This window comes from Lobosporangium transversale (genome assembly GCF_002105155.1).
Source record: "Lobosporangium transversale strain NRRL 3116 chromosome Unknown BCR41scaffold_1, whole genome shotgun sequence".
Taxonomy (NCBI): domain Eukaryota; kingdom Fungi; phylum Mortierellomycota; class Mortierellomycetes; order Mortierellales; family Mortierellaceae; genus Lobosporangium; species Lobosporangium transversale.
The window spans coordinates 1,480,941-1,495,878 of NW_019028979.1; the positions used below are offsets into that span (position 1 = coordinate 1,480,941).

The window sequence follows — 14,938 nt, forward strand, 5'->3', positions numbered from 1 at the left end:
CTAGATCCGCTCAACATGTTGTATTGTATATTATAGAGCATACGTGCATGTGCCTGTATTACCAAAGTAGCAGGGCTCTTCTGTTGGAGGGAGAAGTAAATGGAATTGAGTTGTTTCTTACTTTTTCTTGTGTAAAATCTCCGTGGGCAAGATGTTCACTCCAAAAAGATTCTTTTTGTAAAGAATCTTTCATAACCAATTAGAAAAGTCTAGTCAAGGCGGGCTTCTTTTCGGCTGACTATATTGCTTCAACGGCGGTCAACATTCCGTTCGGTGATCGTTATCGTGCAGGATCTCTCGCCCTTCTCTCTCTCCCATGAGCCCCCGTTTCAGTTCTCGATAAACAAAACGCGCCGTAGTTATATGCATTTTCTTTCGCAAATGACATACTTGCTACAATAGTCGTCAGGGTTTAGTGGGCCCATACCGCCATGCTCTCCCTCAATATGTCACACACATACGAAAAAGAAGTAAGAAAAAGAAATGCGCCGATCCAACTCATACTTGGTTCAAACATCCACCATATAGCGTAGGATTTAGCTCATACTTGCTTCTATTTCATTCAACTGTATATAAATACCTCAGGAAATATCACTTCTCTTTTTTGGTTTTTTTCCTTGCCAAGCAGCCTCGTTCCTTAGTCTCATTAACGCTTCTAATCTTTTCCATACACCCTTCATTCCCTACAAAAAAAAGCCCTTTATCGCATCTTTCCTCTTGCATTAAAGCACCTCAAAGGCACAAAAGATGCTGAGCAAAAAAAGTCGCTCATTTTCATGGGCTTCACTTGGAGTAGCAGTACTGCTAGTCCTCCAAGCAATGTCCTCTATCAACGTAGCTACTGCTGCCCCTGCAGACCCATCCAAGTCTACACAAGCTCTTCAGGGGGTCGTGAGGCGTCTATTACCACGTGCATACCATGACGCGTTCGATTTCCGACTGATCTCGGAAATTACTCCTCCCACGCCCGACAACAAGTATGATGTGTTCCGCGTTTCGAACTTGGCGAAGGGCACCTCTAAAGGCCCACGTATTTTGGTCGAAGGTACCACATTGTCTGCTTTGGGTCGTGGCCTCAAGTATTACTTGGATCAAGCTGGTCAGGTCGAGTTGACTTGGAGCGGCAACCGTTTTGATGAGTTGCCCCCTATTCCTCCGCATGTCCCTGACCTGGAACTGGATACAAACCAGACTGTGACTACTGGACATGTCCGCGGAAGCTTTGTTCCCTGGCGTTACTATACCAATGTGGTTACATTTGGCTACCAGTTTGTGTTCTGGGATTGGAAGCGCTGGGAGCGTGAGCTTGGTAAGGGGCTATAAGGAACTTGTCATCTGATACACCTCTAAATCTAATGGCCACGATGTGTCTAACACTTTTACTCTTCTGTGCTACCACAATTATTTACTACTAGACTGGATTTTGTTGAATGGAATAAATCTGTTGCCTGCAATGGTCGGCCAAGAATATATCGCCCGCGAATTCTACCGTAACCTGAACTTGACAGATGAGGAGATCGATAGCTTCTTGACGGGCCCATCTTATATGCCCTGGCAGCGTATGGGCAACTTGCAAGGCTCCTGGACTCATAAGTTACTCAACAGCAGTGCTGCCAATGAGCTGGTCTACAAGAACAAGTGGATTGATGCTCAATGGGACCTTCAAAAATTGATCATCCGTCGCATCCAAGAGCTAGGTATTACGGCCATCCTGCCTTCTTTCCAAGCGTTCACGCCCCGTGCCCTAGTTAACAAGTTCCCAGAGGCTGTCTTCAAGAATTCGAGCCAATGGTCCTTCTTCCCAGAGGAGCACACGAATGTTACCTATGTAAAGCAAACTGATCCCCTGTTCACAACTCTGGCTACTCAGTTCTTACAGCTGCAACAAAAGCTATACGATGGCTACCAATCTCATTTCTACCTCTTGGATCTGTATAACGAGCTGATTCCGGATTGTGTGACTCCTGCTTGTTTGAAGGACACAACCACGAGTGTAACTAAGGCTCTTCAGGCGGCGGATAAGGATGCAGTCTGGGTAATGCAAGGTTGGTTCTTGACCAATACAGCTGTCTGGACCCCTGAGGCCACAAAGGCTTACTTCGAGGGCATTCGTGAGGCCAATGGAAAGACATTTATCTTTGACTTGGCTTCGGATTCCATTCCACTATGGGAGTCCACTCAGGGATTCTATGGATATGACTTTGGCTTCAGCACGTAAGTCTCCTTTTATACTCTGTGCGCTCTTATGGTTGTTGTTGTTCAATCATTTACACATTCATTTAAATTCTTGCTTCTTTCCCTTGAAACATAGTCTTAACAACTACGGTGCCGCTCAGGGTTTGTTTGGAAAGTTGCCAGCTCTTCTCACGACTGCTTATAAGGCATATGGACAGTACAGTGCTAACTTGAAGGGCATTGGTGTGACGACCGAGAGCGTTAATAACAATGAGTACATCTATCAGACGACACTGGAATTGCCTTGGCATGATCCTAAGCAGGCCATCGATGGAGCTTCGCACTTGGAGCAGTTCATCCGCCGTCGATATGGCCTAAAAGCGACACCCAAGGTCCAAGATGCATGGAATAAACTGCGTCAGACCGTTTGGGATTGCCAGTCAGGACAATTGTCTCAAAGTAAATCATTTGTTGAGAAGACACCAGCGTTGAATATGATCACTGGCCCAGATGCCTGGCTGGGTACGGTCTTTTGGTATAACAAGACGATTGTTGCCGAAGCCTGGGATCAACTGGTCCAGAGCGCTACTAAGGAGCACCATGCCAATGTCCCCAAGTCATTCAAGTTTGATCTTGTAGATACAACTCGTGAGGTCTTGTTAGCTACAGTCTTCCCCGCATTGCATCAATCCCTTGTTGATGGATACGATGCCAAGGATATTAATAAGATTCGAACCTATGGTCGCCAGCTCATTGCATTGATCCGTGACGCTGATAGAGTGTTGAACACGAACCCAGCTTTCTCATTTGGTTCTTTTGTGAACGAAGCCAAGACCTCAATCGATCCCGTAGGTGGCCAAAAGGACAAGTTTATCAAGTTTGAGAAGCCTGGGCCGACAAAGGCAGGTTACCAACATTTCTTGGAATCAAATGCTCGCAACCTGGTGACCTGGTGGGGACCCGAGGGTACAGGACCCCCAGGCGCATTGCCTGATTATGCATCAAAGCAATGGGGCGGTCTCTTGACTTCGTACTACCTACCTCGCTGGGAGTTGTTCATTTCTCAATTGGAGGAGGCAGTCTTATCAAACTCTGCTTTTAATCCGGACGATTACTTGAGCAAGAGGTTGGCGCGTGAAGCTCAATGGCAGACGCAGGTCTGGGGCCAACGCCCTGGTGAGACCTGGGTAACCAATGGCCAAGAGTCTGTGGAAGTTGTCCGCGAGATCCATAATAAATACCGTGCCTTAGTATTCAAGATCGCAGCTGGTGGCAAGGCGTAAGAGCTCGATTGATAAAAATAAAAAATGAGATAGACTTTTTCTCCACTTCATTAGTGAATATTTATACCAAAAAGAAGTAATATAATTAACAAAAAATAAATAAAAAATAAAAAATAACAAATATATAAACTCAGCTTCTTTTCTTGTTTAATAAAAGAAAGATATCTAAGGCCAATCTAGTCTTCATACGATGCAATTGTGCCATCAAAAGCAATTTCGCATGGCACTCGTGGGAGATCAAGGTCTAAGTGGTGATCAAACATGGCAAAAGGGCCGCCTTTGGGCTGTGAAGTTGTAAATGATGCTGTGGTCATGGTTGTAGAGACGTTCCCGCTAGTTACGCCAGGAACAGAAGTAGCAGCGGTAGTTGTAATTGCTGTGGGATTTTCAAGTCCCTTGCGCTTGAAGTACATCTTGCCAAAAAAAGGGTCGCGGCCCTTGAGAAGCATAGGGAGCCAGACAGTGTCATCTTCCCACATTTGATCATACGGAATATCTGCGAAATCGAACCACTGTGGCCTCATTTCATCACATCTATAGTTCTCATCGGGAGTAGATCAAAGTGCGTGAGAAGTCAACCTCAAGCTCGCATAGTTTAAAAAAAAAAAAAAAAAAAAAAAAAAAAAAAAAAGACTTACTCACGAACTTCGCCCTCGTATTCGTAGGCTTTATAGACATGGGTCTCTAAGGCCATAGGATCGTTCTCAAAGAGGAAGAGTAGAATACCAGCTTTAGTCAAGCTTTCAGGTTTGACAGTGACGCCAGCTTCTTCTTCCAGCTCGCGTAGTGCTCCTTGTTTAGGTGTTTCGCCTGGTTCAACCTTGCCTCCAAACCTGTACAGGATAATAATCAACCAAAACAACAAAAAAAAAAAAAAAATAACGACTAAAAAAATGAAGTTCATGATTCATTCGGGGTTCAAAGGGGTACAAGTATGTAAGAAAAAAGCATACCCATTCCAGAGATGAGCACCAAAGCCTCGCTTCTTATATCCAAGGAGGATCTAAAAGGTTTTGTAAATAATTTTAATACGATTGAGCTGATCAGCATTTCAGCTTGTCAACCTGTCTTATTTGTAATAAATAAATCCTACAGGACCTCGTGGGCCCTCGTTGTCAAAAAAAAAAAAAAAAAAAAAAAAAAAACTTATTTGCAGTACCTTTTGTTTTTCCTTATTAATGACAAGTACAAGCGTCAGAACTTTCTTGGAGTTGAAAGTGAAGGAGTCCATGGTATTTGTAAGCAAAGTTGTCTTTTATGTGATTGATGTCATGAAACTTCCGATGATTTGCATGTTGATCGTTTTGTACCATATAGAAAGTCACTTTTGCCACCAAATAACCTTATTTGTTGTCAATAGAAGAAAGACATGTCTACACCTCTCTGCTTCACAAATCATTATTACAGTTGTTGACTGTGACAAAAGTTGTGGCCATTACACACTAATAATATTTTCACAACGACCTTCATCAAGAGCCTTGTCCAACAAGTCTGTCGTTCCACACAGACAATCTTTTTAAAGCCTCGATTCAGTTTTCATTCCTCGGTCGCTCGTTTCCACTTAGGATCTATTGCCATGGGAATTCACGGACTGTCCAAGGTCATTGGTGACAATGCTAAGGAGGCCATCAAGGAGGACGACATCAAGAACTACTTTGGACGAAAGGTCGCCATTGATGCCTCCATGTCCATTTACCAATTCATGATCGCTGTTCGTCAGCAAGACGGTCAGCTTTTGCAGAATGAGCAAGGAGAGACAACAAGGTAACCAAAAAGGGGAAAATGATATGCTTTTTTGCCAATAGACAACAAAGATATAATATATCATCTAACTTCATATTTTGCTCTCAGTCACTTGATGGGGATGTTCTATCGGACGCTGCGCATGGTAGACAATGGTCTCAAACCTGTTTATGTCTTTGATGGCCAACCACCTACTCTCAAGTCCGGAGAGGTAAGACGTCTAGCTTGGTTGCAAGAATGAAAATGTATTTTGCTTATGACACTCACAGTCTTCCTTTCCTCTTTTCTTTTTATTACCATCAGTTGGCCAAGCGTAGTCAGAAGAGGAAGGAAGCTGTTGCCAGCAAGGAGGAAGCAGAGGAGATTGGCGATCAAGAGGCTATCGACAAGTTCAACCGACGTACAGTTAAAGTTACTCGCGAACATAACGAAGAATGCAAGAAGCTATTGAGGTTGCTTGGTATCCCTTACGTCGAGGTAAGTGTTAATAATACAAATGGTGTCGCTACCATTCTACTGTCCAGACTCAAATGATCAGGAACCCAACCTGGCATTAATGATATCGTTAATTGTGTTACTGATACTCATAACTAACCTTTTTTTTTTTTTTTTTTTTTTTTTTTTCTTCTTTTTCGTTTCAATAGGCACCTTGTGAAGCAGAAGCACAATGTGCCGCGCTCGCAAAGGCAGGAAAAGTTTACGCAGCAGGGTCGGAAGATATGGACACATTGACTTTTGGATCGCCTATATTACTGCGTCATTTAACTTATAGTGAGGCTAAAAAGATGCCTATCAGTGAAATCTCGCTCTCAAAGACATTAGAAGGACTGAACTTTACAATGGAGGAGGTATAGGACTCTTTTATCTGCAGGTGGACTTCTTTTTATTTTTAAGACTTTAACGCAAACCTCCTTTTTTATTATTATTATTGCAATAGTTTGTTGACCTCTGTATTTTGTTAGGATGTGATTATTGTGATTCGATTAAAAATGTTGGTCCGGCACGCGCAATTTCATTGATCAAAGAGCACAAAAATATAGAGACAATCTTAAAGAATATTGATCAAAAACGTTACCCCATCCCTGAGGACTGGCCCTACAAGGATGCACGCGAATTGTTCTTGAACCCCATCGTCACAGACCCAGAAACCATTGAGGTACATACCATGCATTCTATATGTTTTTTGTAGAGGAAAAAAAAATAGAAATACCTTGTCCCTTATTGAGCTTTCTTCTCTTCTGTGAATAGATCAAGTGGGAGTCGCCTGATGTCGAAGGACTGGTTGACTTTTTGGTCAGGGATAAAGGTTTTAGCGAGGAACGTGTCCGCAAAGGATGTGAAAGATTGGAGAAGAACCTCAAGTCTGCAACGCAGGGTCGTTTGGATAGCTTCTTCAAACCATTAGCGTCTGCGGATAAAAAGCGAAAAGCCGATGAATCTAATGGTAATAAGAGCAAGAAGGCTGCTCCAGCAAAACCAAAGGCTGGAAGCAATCGTGGTCGACCAAGAAAGTAAATTCACAAACAGGGGGCTCTAAACTGCTTAGACATCTAATTTTTGTGCCTTCGTAACATGATCGAGGCTTTCTATGTCCCATAATAAAAAATGGTAATCTGTTTTCAAAATACGGCCCTGTTGCTTGGACTATGTTTGCTTGTTGCCTTGTATCAGTCCTTATCAAGATGTACATGGTTTATGAAGCACAGATGCTATCTCCTGTAGTGAGAGCTGCTTTAAGTAAATCGCTCCATTACATTTAAACGGACATGGCCCTTTGAAATACCAAAATTGATGAGTAAACATCATGGAAATTATGAATACAATGGTATTTGAAGCTGCAACTCCTATTGTGGTGATAAAGGTCTTTCAAAAAAAAAAAAAAAGATAAACGAGAACAGTCAGCATCCAATAGTTCTGTGCAAAAGAAGAAGCAAAGATCCACAGCCTCCTCAAGTAAGTTGCAAAACTTTTTTTTAGTAAATTTTAATAAAATCGGTTGGTGGCGGAGCCTGCACGTGCCCATTTTAAATCAGGTACCGCCATTTTGGAACAGCTATGCGCATGGGCGCATTTGCCCTTAAGCGAACGAACTCACAAAAAAAAAAAAAAAACAAAAAAGTCGAGTTGCATGGCATCTCATTTATTTTTCCTTTCTTCACTACTAACCGCTCCATTCTTTTTTTTTATTGTTGAATTGACTTGGCTTGTCCTCATGAACAAATTTTTTATGGTCCTGGTCGCTGGCCTTAGCCTCGTAATGATATATCCTTTAGAGAACAAATCTTGGATAGGGTCATTTGCTCCCATCCTCCTCGGCTTTCTTGCCGGTTTGCTCAATGCGGAGACACCCATGGCTAGCAGTCTACAGGAACTTTTCGGACTCACATCTAGGCATCCCGATCGAGTTGGTTTGGATATCATTCACACAAATGGCGAAAATATTAAAGATCGCCAGGCTGCTAAATCACAGCTGAATCAAAGGGTGATGTATGGACTGCAGCATGCGTTCTTAAATCTCGAGGTTACTGGGTGGTGGTTCAACATGGGTTACTGGAATAAAGAGACGAGAACTTCAATGCGATTTCAAGATGCTTGCAAGGCTTTGGTTGAGAAACTAACTAGTCATTTAGACATTGGACGGGACAGTCATATCCTTGGTAAGTAACGGTAAATTAAAATAAAATAAAATGATAATAGACGCCAAAAAAAAAAAAAAAAAAAAAAAAAAAAAAAAAAACTGATCCAATTGTTTTAAATAATGCATTATTTCTTTTGCTAGATGTCGGATTCGGCTGTGGAGATCAGGATGTGTACATGGCTCAACTCTACCGACCAGCCAGAATCACTGGCATTACCATTGAGCCGATCCAGCACCATGCCGCCCAGGAATTGATAAGACGCACCCAAACTCCAGAAACAGACATTCAATTGCATGTCGCGGATGCCTCAAAGCTGCCTGCGTTTCTCCAAGCCAACCCAGATATATTTACTCGCTCTCAGCCCCAGTTCTCAAGCTCCTCAGAATCTTCGGACACCTCAGATATGCGTTATTTTACACACGTGGTCTCTATTGACTCAGCGTATCATTATAATACACGCGTACAGTTTCTAAAGAATGCAGCAGCTGTATTAATGCCAGAAACAGGTCGTCTGGCCTTAGCAGATATGATCCTTGCGAGACCCGCTCCAACCTCAGGCTTTGGTCAGAAAATATTCAATGCTGTGTTTAGTGCTATCGAAGTCCCTGTAACTAATATGAAGACCATTGAGGCTTATAAACAGGATCTGGTAGATGCAGGGTTTGTGGATATTGAGATTGAATGTATTGAGGAGTTTGTGTTCTCAGGCCTGGCCTCTTATATTGACAATCAGTTGGGTCGACTAGGAGGACTCGTTAAGCCAGGTGTCAACTGGACCTACTGGGGATTGTCCAAGGGGCTATGGTGGTTGGATCGATCCAAGTGGTTACATTTCGTCATAGTCAAAGCAAGGAATGGTCATAAACAAAACAAGGCTTTCAAGCATTAATTACTGTAGATATAAACTAAATATAATCCAAGCTATAGAACAAGCACAGAATGCCCAATCGATTCAAAAACTGTTTTGGCATCCAAGGCTTTGTCCTTCTTGACTAGAATATAGTCCGTGTCATAGGTGCTGACTACAAAAACCGAGATCTTGTTCTCTGCCAATGCTCCACTCAGATTAGCCATGATGCCCACGTAGCTAAAGTCCAATGGGCCTTGAACTTTGAAGCAGCGCCAATCAGGCGAGACCTTGTGTTCACAGTTAGGAATTAGTTGATCGCTGTTGATATCAGTCCAGTCATGAGAAATAACGAGAGAGATCTCATCAGGGGTCTTGGTGATGCTGTACCAGTCTTGATTGTCGACCAACGGTAAATACGCTGAAGCTGGAGTGGAGGGAGAGAAGCGATGGATTGTGTATGGCAGAGAGTCCAGTATTAAATCAAGTTTCATAGGCATTTTCTCGTGTTTATTCTTGTTGATGGTTGACAAAAAAAAGTGAATTGCGATGGAATGAAGAGGACAAACGAATAAAATGGTGCGAGAAAGCGAAGGAAAGAGGGAAAAATTTCTAGTTTCGGCTTTAGTTTCTTTATATTTCTATGCGTTGGTTTCAACCTTGCGAAGATTGACTTCAAGGTGCGGTTGCAGGGGCGTGTTCTCTGTGGCCATTGAAAACTGATACGAAAATGTCTTGTTGGCTGGATCAATCATCCATTTCCTTTTATTTGATCAAGGAATAGGTCTGTTAATTTGTACAAGTCGGTATGCATTTATTTTTTTATTTTTTTATTTTTTTTTTCTCACGATACTCACCTAGTAAACTGGGTGACATGAGGTGGCTAAAAAAAAAAAAAAAAAAAAAAACCCCCGATTTACAAGTTTGAGAATGGCGAGAAAGTCAAGATCATCTTTTGACATGCCTTCAGAATACGAGATTACCTTGGCACTTGGAGAGCGGACAATACCTGTCGTCGTCCAATCAATGGTTGATCCATTAATTGTTCCGACTTCTACGCTTGCTACGCCTTCATAGTAATGATAACAAACAGATGAATGAGAAAGTCAATTGCTTTGTATCCTTGCAGCGTTATCAACTTGAACTTCAAAGTACACGTACCTGTAGGCTGGCTCAAAATGAGTTCACATTTCTCGGCAGACCAGCCAGGTAGTCGAATAAACCCGCTCTCCGCGTGTAAAGGAGGTCCAGGGACCGAAGATGAAGGGCCATTGTCTCCTTCCCCTTGAACAGCGCGTCGAGTCTTCTGTGTGTATGCCACAACAGGTCTACCAGCGGGATCCTTGACAAAAGTGATTTCTTCATAAAATTCAAATGTAGGAATTGTTGGATAATACCCAATACCTTTGCCAGCCCATGTTCCGATCAAGAACTCGAGGGGGTGAGGCTCCCTATTATTGTTTTGTGTGGTCATATTAGCAGAGGAAGAAAAGGAAGATGCAAAAGGGGTAAGAGTATGGACGTGCTTCAAATGGGACGGAAGGAATGAAAGTGTAGCTCGGAGATGAATGCCGAAGAAGATTCAAGGAATCTTTGTTTTAATTGTTGATGCCATGTTACACACTGTTTTTTTTTGCACAGTTCATGGGACCGTCAAGTCCTTAATTGCAGCAGTAAATTTCCTTCCTCAATGCTTTCAGGTGATCGGCGCTGTCTGCCTGCAATTAAAGGCGCATTAAAAATCATCCAAGAGTTACGTGTGCTACTTCATCAGCGAGGGGCACTTGCTATTTCGATCAAAGGCCTCTATTGTACTTCTTGAATTCTGTGGAGTTTGCAAGTCATAGGTGTTCAATCCCGAGCAAGAAAAGGGAGAAGAAGTCGGGAATGTGGGCTGGAGATATTAGAGCTGGTGCAACTGTTACCTTTAAGGACAAGAGTAGGACTATCTTCATAGCGAAAGGCGCCTCATCAATAGGGGCAGGATGTTGAGCGATAGGGATAGGTATCTCTTCCTGATAGGCTCTCCTACAGGTACTGGACCATGCAACACCTGTATTATTTGTACAATTGACGAAAGTGCAGCATTACCTACAAGTCCAATGTCATCACTTGAGTTAGCAGCAAAATAGATATAGTAGTCTCGTGTTTTTTTGAGATTATTTAATCTTTGTCACCTAGGATGTTTCAACTTGTTTGCTTAAGGATAAGAGGCCCGTCTGTGTTATCATGGTGCCACTTACTCCGTCAGCGAGGACTTTTGCAAGGTCTGGACAGAAAAGCAGTGATTCCTGGCAGTGGCTTTGAGGACGCGTGTGACTTACGTTCTCTTAGCCAATGTGTGCCCAATGCTTTGACGAGCCATTGTCTGCGTCTTGTTCTGGAGTCTCCTCATTCTTCATTCCCTTTCTCGCCATCGACGTAAAAAAAAGGAACAACCGACAGGTGATAGCAGAGTTGACGCGTATCTTACATCAGTACAGAGAACTAGAAACACGTCTTTCGACATACAAAAGCACAAAACGACATAAAAATTAGTGCAACGCGCGTTTGTGGGCCGCAGCTTTACACATACAACAACAGCCATCTCATCACCTCATTCCAGAATAATGGAAACAGATAATACTGTTAGTAGCAACTCGAACAATATCATGGACAGTGATATGTATCCTGACAGTCAGTCCACTGCAGGCACACCATCCTCATTGTCCAATGTTACCATGACTGCAGACAGTGGCGCTAGTGGCAATATTGCAACAGGAGAGAATGACAGTAATGGCAACTCGAAACGGAAGAGGTTCGTCAAAGTCGTTGAAGTGGATGCACCAAACAATATGGACTTGGACGCCTATATTGCCAATTATAAAGGTAATTTTCACCAATACCCAACTTTTTTGGCCCTTTTTAGTTTTCACTCACAACATACGATGCTGAGCAGCCTTGATTTTTTATTTTTATTTTATTTGATCCTCGAAAGGCCATACTAAGGTGAATCGCCTTGAATTCATCGCTGATCGTTGCCCTTCTCTACAAATTGATGCCCTGAAGCTGGCGATTACAGAGCTACGTAATACATCCACTCTCAACGTTTCTCGTTATATTAATCTGGTCAAAAAACTGAACGAGGCGGTCAAGTCTGGGGCTCCTGGCAGCAATAATGTCAGTCCTGAGCTTTTGAATGTTGACAAGGCCTGGGCAGATAGCCAGTTGCAAAAGGCTAAACAACAGGCAGACTTGCTAGAGGGTGAACTTAAAAATTATAAGCGCAATTCTATCAAGGAGAGTATTCGAGTAAGTCCAAGACTAAGTTTTTTTGCATGAAGCAACCTATTTTCCCTATGGTAGCTTGACTACCCTTCACAGGACCCCGATATGCTAAAACGAACACAATCTATGACTAATTAGATGGGAAACATTGAACTCGGTAACCATTATTACGACTGTGGAGACTTGGCGAGTGCACATCGATGCTATTCTCGGACTCGTGACTATTGCACTACCTCCAAGCACATCATCGAGCTGTGCATGAATGTTATCAAGGTAAGTCATCACGGGTTATCTATAAAGCTCTAATGCTCCTTAGGCATCTGTTTGCTGACCATTACTTCCTCTTGCTTCGTTCAATTACAATAAAATAAAGGTCAGTATTGAGCTCGGCAACTTCCCACATGTGTCTACTTATGTTGTCAAGGCAGAGACGACGCCTGAGATAGCGCAAGATAAGGACTTAATCAAGGCCAAGCTGAAGGCAGCTTTGGGCCTTGCTAATCTAGACCAAAGCAAATACAGCTCTGCCGCGCGAGATTTCCTTTCCATTGGAGAGGAACTTGTAGGTCATCAATATGGGGATGTTATCTCCGCAAATGATATTGCCATTTATGGAGGGCTCTGTGCATTAGCCAGCTTCAGTAGAGCCGAGCTAAAGCGATTAGTGATTGATAATGTTGGGTTCCGGCAATACCTTGAGCTGGAGCCTCATATTCGTGATTTGATCCAAGGTTTTTATAACTCCAACTATGCGGTTTGTCTGGATATCATGGAGAAATGGAGGGTATGCACTAAGATGACAATAGAACAAGAAATCCTCTTTTTTTTTATAAAAAGAAAGTTAACGAGTTATCATTGTACTTCTGCTCTTTCTCATAGAATGACTACTTACTGGACATCCACTTGCATTCTCATGTTGAGGCGCTGTATACTAATATCCGTAAAAAGGCATTAGTTCAGTTCACAAGTCCGTTTTTGACGGTTGACCTAACAAAGATGGCCAAGAGCTTCTCAACCACAGTTCCTGCTTTGGAGAAGGAGTTGGTATCGCTAATCATTGGTGGACAGATCGAAGCAAGAATTGATTCACAGCAAAAAATCTTGTGGGCTAAGCAAACGAACAAACGCTCTGCTATCTTTGAACGCACTGCGGTTATGGGTCAAGATTATGAACGTGAAGCAAAGGGGCTCGTACTGCGCATCCAAATGATCAACAATGGACTGATTGTAAAAAGCCCTGCCTCAGAAAAAGGCCCCGCAGGTGCTGGTGCAGGACCCGGTGGAAATGATGACTACGACCTAGGTCCTGGAGGACCAGTTTTTCCCCACATGCGCCATGGTGGACGTCCCGGCCGTGATGCCCCCATGTTTGCAGACGCCAGATCTAATGTATCAAGTTTCTTGAGCAACTTTTCTCGGGACCGTCATCGTGCTTAATGCATAAATTGGCGAATATTTTTCTTCGTGATCCCATATTGATAGAAAGGTCGACACCGAAATAAAAAAAGAGAATGTTTGCATGAAAAATCATCTTCTGTGACACTGAAAAAATTAATGGCAGTGATGATTAGGTGAATTCTTGGATTGATAACCCTGAGATTATAAATCATGCGATTACAATTACAGGGATATGTATTAACCACTGTAGCTAGTCAATGCAGTTTTTTAATACAATCTCATTTTCATTCTTATTCTCATTCCCATTCTCTTTTCCTTCTTTAATCATCAATTTTATTCATTCTTCTTTCTCATTCTAGTGTGTTGTCGCATTCTTCCTACCAATAAATTCAAAATATGGAGGGCCTTTCGACAAAACCAAAACCAGTCTCTATGGTGACAGGTTTCTCTCGTTCACGTCGCATTCGAGGGCTTGTCTTACTGTTAGTTTTGCTGTGCGGCATATACTATCTATTCTTCGGCACGACCAAACGCTTGGGCAGCGGAGGAGGCTATGTACAAAACCGTGTTGATCTGAATGGGGAGGGTGAACCTTTGGATATTACACAGGACATATCCAGCAACCATCGGTCAGGTACTGATACGTTTGGAATGGATGTAATACAATCAATCTTGATTCAAAGTGTTGGGCGATCAGAAAAAAAATAACCATCAAACTATTACCTGTTTAAACAACCGATGGTTAGGAACATCACAAGTATCATTACTTGAGAAGCGAATTCAAGGACTTATTGATAGCAACCGTATCATGGTGTTTTCAAAGTCATATTGCCCGTAGGGATCGTTTTAGAGTCTCAATTGCAATGTAAAAAAAACGGCTATTGACTACAAAACAAAACAATAATGGCCATCTCCACCTTTCAATTCATGATATAAATGTATATATTGTAGATACTCGATGGCTGCCAAAAAACTCCTCCGCAGCTACACAAATGACATTCAGGTCCTTGAAGTAGACTTGGAGGGTGAGTTAATGAACTTAAAAACGCATCTATTGCACAAAGTATATTTCAACATATGCTTATTCCCCTTCTTTTTTTTTTTTTCTTTTTTTTTAAAAAAAAAAAAAAAAAAAAAAAAAAAAAATGTTACAGAGAAGAGTACAGAGATCAAAGCTGTATTGACAAAGCTAGCAAAAGGACATTCTACATTCCCATCCATCTTTATCAATGGTGAGCCAATTGGAGGAAATGACAACTTGCAAGCCCTGGAGGACAAGGATCAGCTGCAATCTAGGCTGCAGAAACTGGGAGTACCAATGCTCCAGTAATTGGATCTAGGACTTGGTTTCAATTTCAAGCTTTACAACGTTTTTGCGCTGCAGTGCTTGTTGGCCTTACATCGCGTCTAAATGTCGGAAGGTTTATCTGCAAAAGCATAGGATGAACGAGAACCAAATAAAGCTAATTTATCAAGAATTGGAGAGATGTAATAAACAATCATAATGATGATCAATGACCCTTGAACTCTAAACCGGAGAAATTCAAAATTCCAAAATTAGTGACTGTTATTGCAGATTGATGCGC

General features: G+C 42.2%; 8 protein-coding genes across 8 annotated transcripts; 5 read left to right on the plus strand and 3 right to left on the minus strand.

Annotated features, from left to right (window-relative positions):
- Nucleotides 1-1,032: 1,032 nt before the first annotated feature.
- BCR41DRAFT_296581 (tim-barrel domain-domain-containing protein) lies at nt 1,033-3,374 on the plus strand (the record flags this gene model as incomplete). The annotated part of the gene is made up of 4 exons (XM_022020436.1): nt 1,033-1,309; nt 1,416-2,214; nt 2,312-3,023; nt 3,078-3,374. Coding segments are annotated over 4 exons (2,085 nt in total), but the record flags the coding sequence as incomplete, so codon positions are not given.
- Nucleotides 3,375-3,634: 260 nt separating this feature from the next.
- Nucleotides 3,635-4,461, minus strand: BCR41DRAFT_297961 (NUDIX hydrolase domain-like protein; the record flags this gene model as incomplete). The annotated part of the gene is made up of 3 exons (XM_022020470.1): nt 3,635-3,992; nt 4,097-4,291; nt 4,412-4,461. Coding segments are annotated over 3 exons (603 nt in total), but the record flags the coding sequence as incomplete, so codon positions are not given.
- Nucleotides 4,462-4,639: 178 nt separating this feature from the next.
- On the plus strand, nt 4,640-6,806 carry BCR41DRAFT_344461 (PIN domain-like protein). The gene is made up of 6 exons (XM_022022515.1): nt 4,640-5,222; nt 5,310-5,412; nt 5,505-5,678; nt 5,846-6,049; nt 6,139-6,357; nt 6,450-6,806. The coding sequence occupies exons 1-6, from the start codon at nt 5,035-5,037 to the stop codon at nt 6,714-6,716; spliced, it is 1,155 nt and encodes a 384-aa protein (XP_021886709.1). The 5' UTR covers nt 4,640-5,034; the 3' UTR covers nt 6,717-6,806.
- Nucleotides 6,807-7,743: 937 nt separating this feature from the next.
- BCR41DRAFT_366701 (S-adenosyl-L-methionine-dependent methyltransferase) lies at nt 7,744-8,729 on the plus strand (the record flags this gene model as incomplete). The annotated part of the gene is made up of 2 exons (XM_022026238.1): nt 7,744-7,858; nt 7,981-8,729. 2 exons carry the CDS (start codon nt 7,744-7,746, stop codon nt 8,727-8,729), a joined length of 864 nt encoding a protein of 287 aa, XP_021886710.1.
- A 32-nt stretch (nt 8,730-8,761) lies between these two features.
- Nucleotides 8,762-9,181, minus strand: BCR41DRAFT_298175 (ACT domain-domain-containing protein; the record flags this gene model as incomplete). The annotated part of the gene is made up of 1 exon (XM_022020482.1): nt 8,762-9,181. The coding sequence occupies one exon, from the start codon at nt 9,179-9,181 to the stop codon at nt 8,762-8,764; it is 420 nt and encodes a 139-aa protein (XP_021886711.1).
- Nucleotides 9,182-9,328: 147 nt separating this feature from the next.
- BCR41DRAFT_366702 (hypothetical protein) lies at nt 9,329-10,161 on the minus strand (the record flags this gene model as incomplete). The annotated part of the gene is made up of 4 exons (XM_022026239.1): nt 9,329-9,449; nt 9,545-9,570; nt 9,671-9,756; nt 9,849-10,161. 4 exons carry the CDS (start codon nt 10,159-10,161, stop codon nt 9,329-9,331), a joined length of 546 nt encoding a protein of 181 aa, XP_021886712.1.
- Nucleotides 10,162-11,407: 1,246 nt separating this feature from the next.
- On the plus strand, nt 11,408-13,391 carry BCR41DRAFT_297851 (26S proteasome subunit RPN7-domain-containing protein; the record flags this gene model as incomplete). The annotated part of the gene is made up of 5 exons (XM_022020464.1): nt 11,408-11,555; nt 11,665-11,978; nt 12,093-12,227; nt 12,328-12,738; nt 12,834-13,391. The coding sequence occupies 5 exons, from the start codon at nt 11,408-11,410 to the stop codon at nt 13,389-13,391; spliced, it is 1,566 nt and encodes a 521-aa protein (XP_021886713.1).
- A 189-nt stretch (nt 13,392-13,580) lies between these two features.
- Nucleotides 13,581-14,841, plus strand: BCR41DRAFT_418118 (thioredoxin-like protein). The gene is made up of 4 exons (XM_022029585.1): nt 13,581-13,986; nt 14,099-14,186; nt 14,304-14,377; nt 14,507-14,841. Exons 1-4 carry the CDS (start codon nt 13,749-13,751, stop codon nt 14,680-14,682), a joined length of 576 nt encoding a protein of 191 aa, XP_021886714.1. The 5' UTR covers nt 13,581-13,748; the 3' UTR covers nt 14,683-14,841.
- The last annotated feature ends 97 nt before the right edge of the window (nt 14,842-14,938 follow it).

Excerpts from the sequence above, each read along its gene's own strand:
- BCR41DRAFT_344461 (XM_022022515.1), top strand. The coding sequence starts at position 5,035 with ATGGGAATTCACGGACTGTCCAAGGTCATTGGTGACAATGCTAAGGAG. Across the intron at positions 5,223-5,309 it reads GAGCAAGGAGAGACAACAAG|TCACTTGATGGGGATGTTCT; the intron begins GTAACCAAAAAG and ends TTTTGCTCTCAG. Across the intron at positions 6,358-6,449 it reads CAGACCCAGAAACCATTGAG|ATCAAGTGGGAGTCGCCTGA; the intron begins GTACATACCATG and ends TTCTGTGAATAG.
- BCR41DRAFT_418118 (XM_022029585.1), top strand. The coding sequence starts at position 13,749 with ATGGAGGGCCTTTCGACAAAACCAAAACCAGTCTCTATGGTGACAGGT. Across the intron at positions 13,987-14,098 it reads ATCCAGCAACCATCGGTCAG|GAACATCACAAGTATCATTA; the intron begins GTACTGATACGT and ends ACCGATGGTTAG. Across the intron at positions 14,187-14,303 it reads TTTTCAAAGTCATATTGCCC|ATACTCGATGGCTGCCAAAA; the intron begins GTAGGGATCGTT and ends TATATATTGTAG.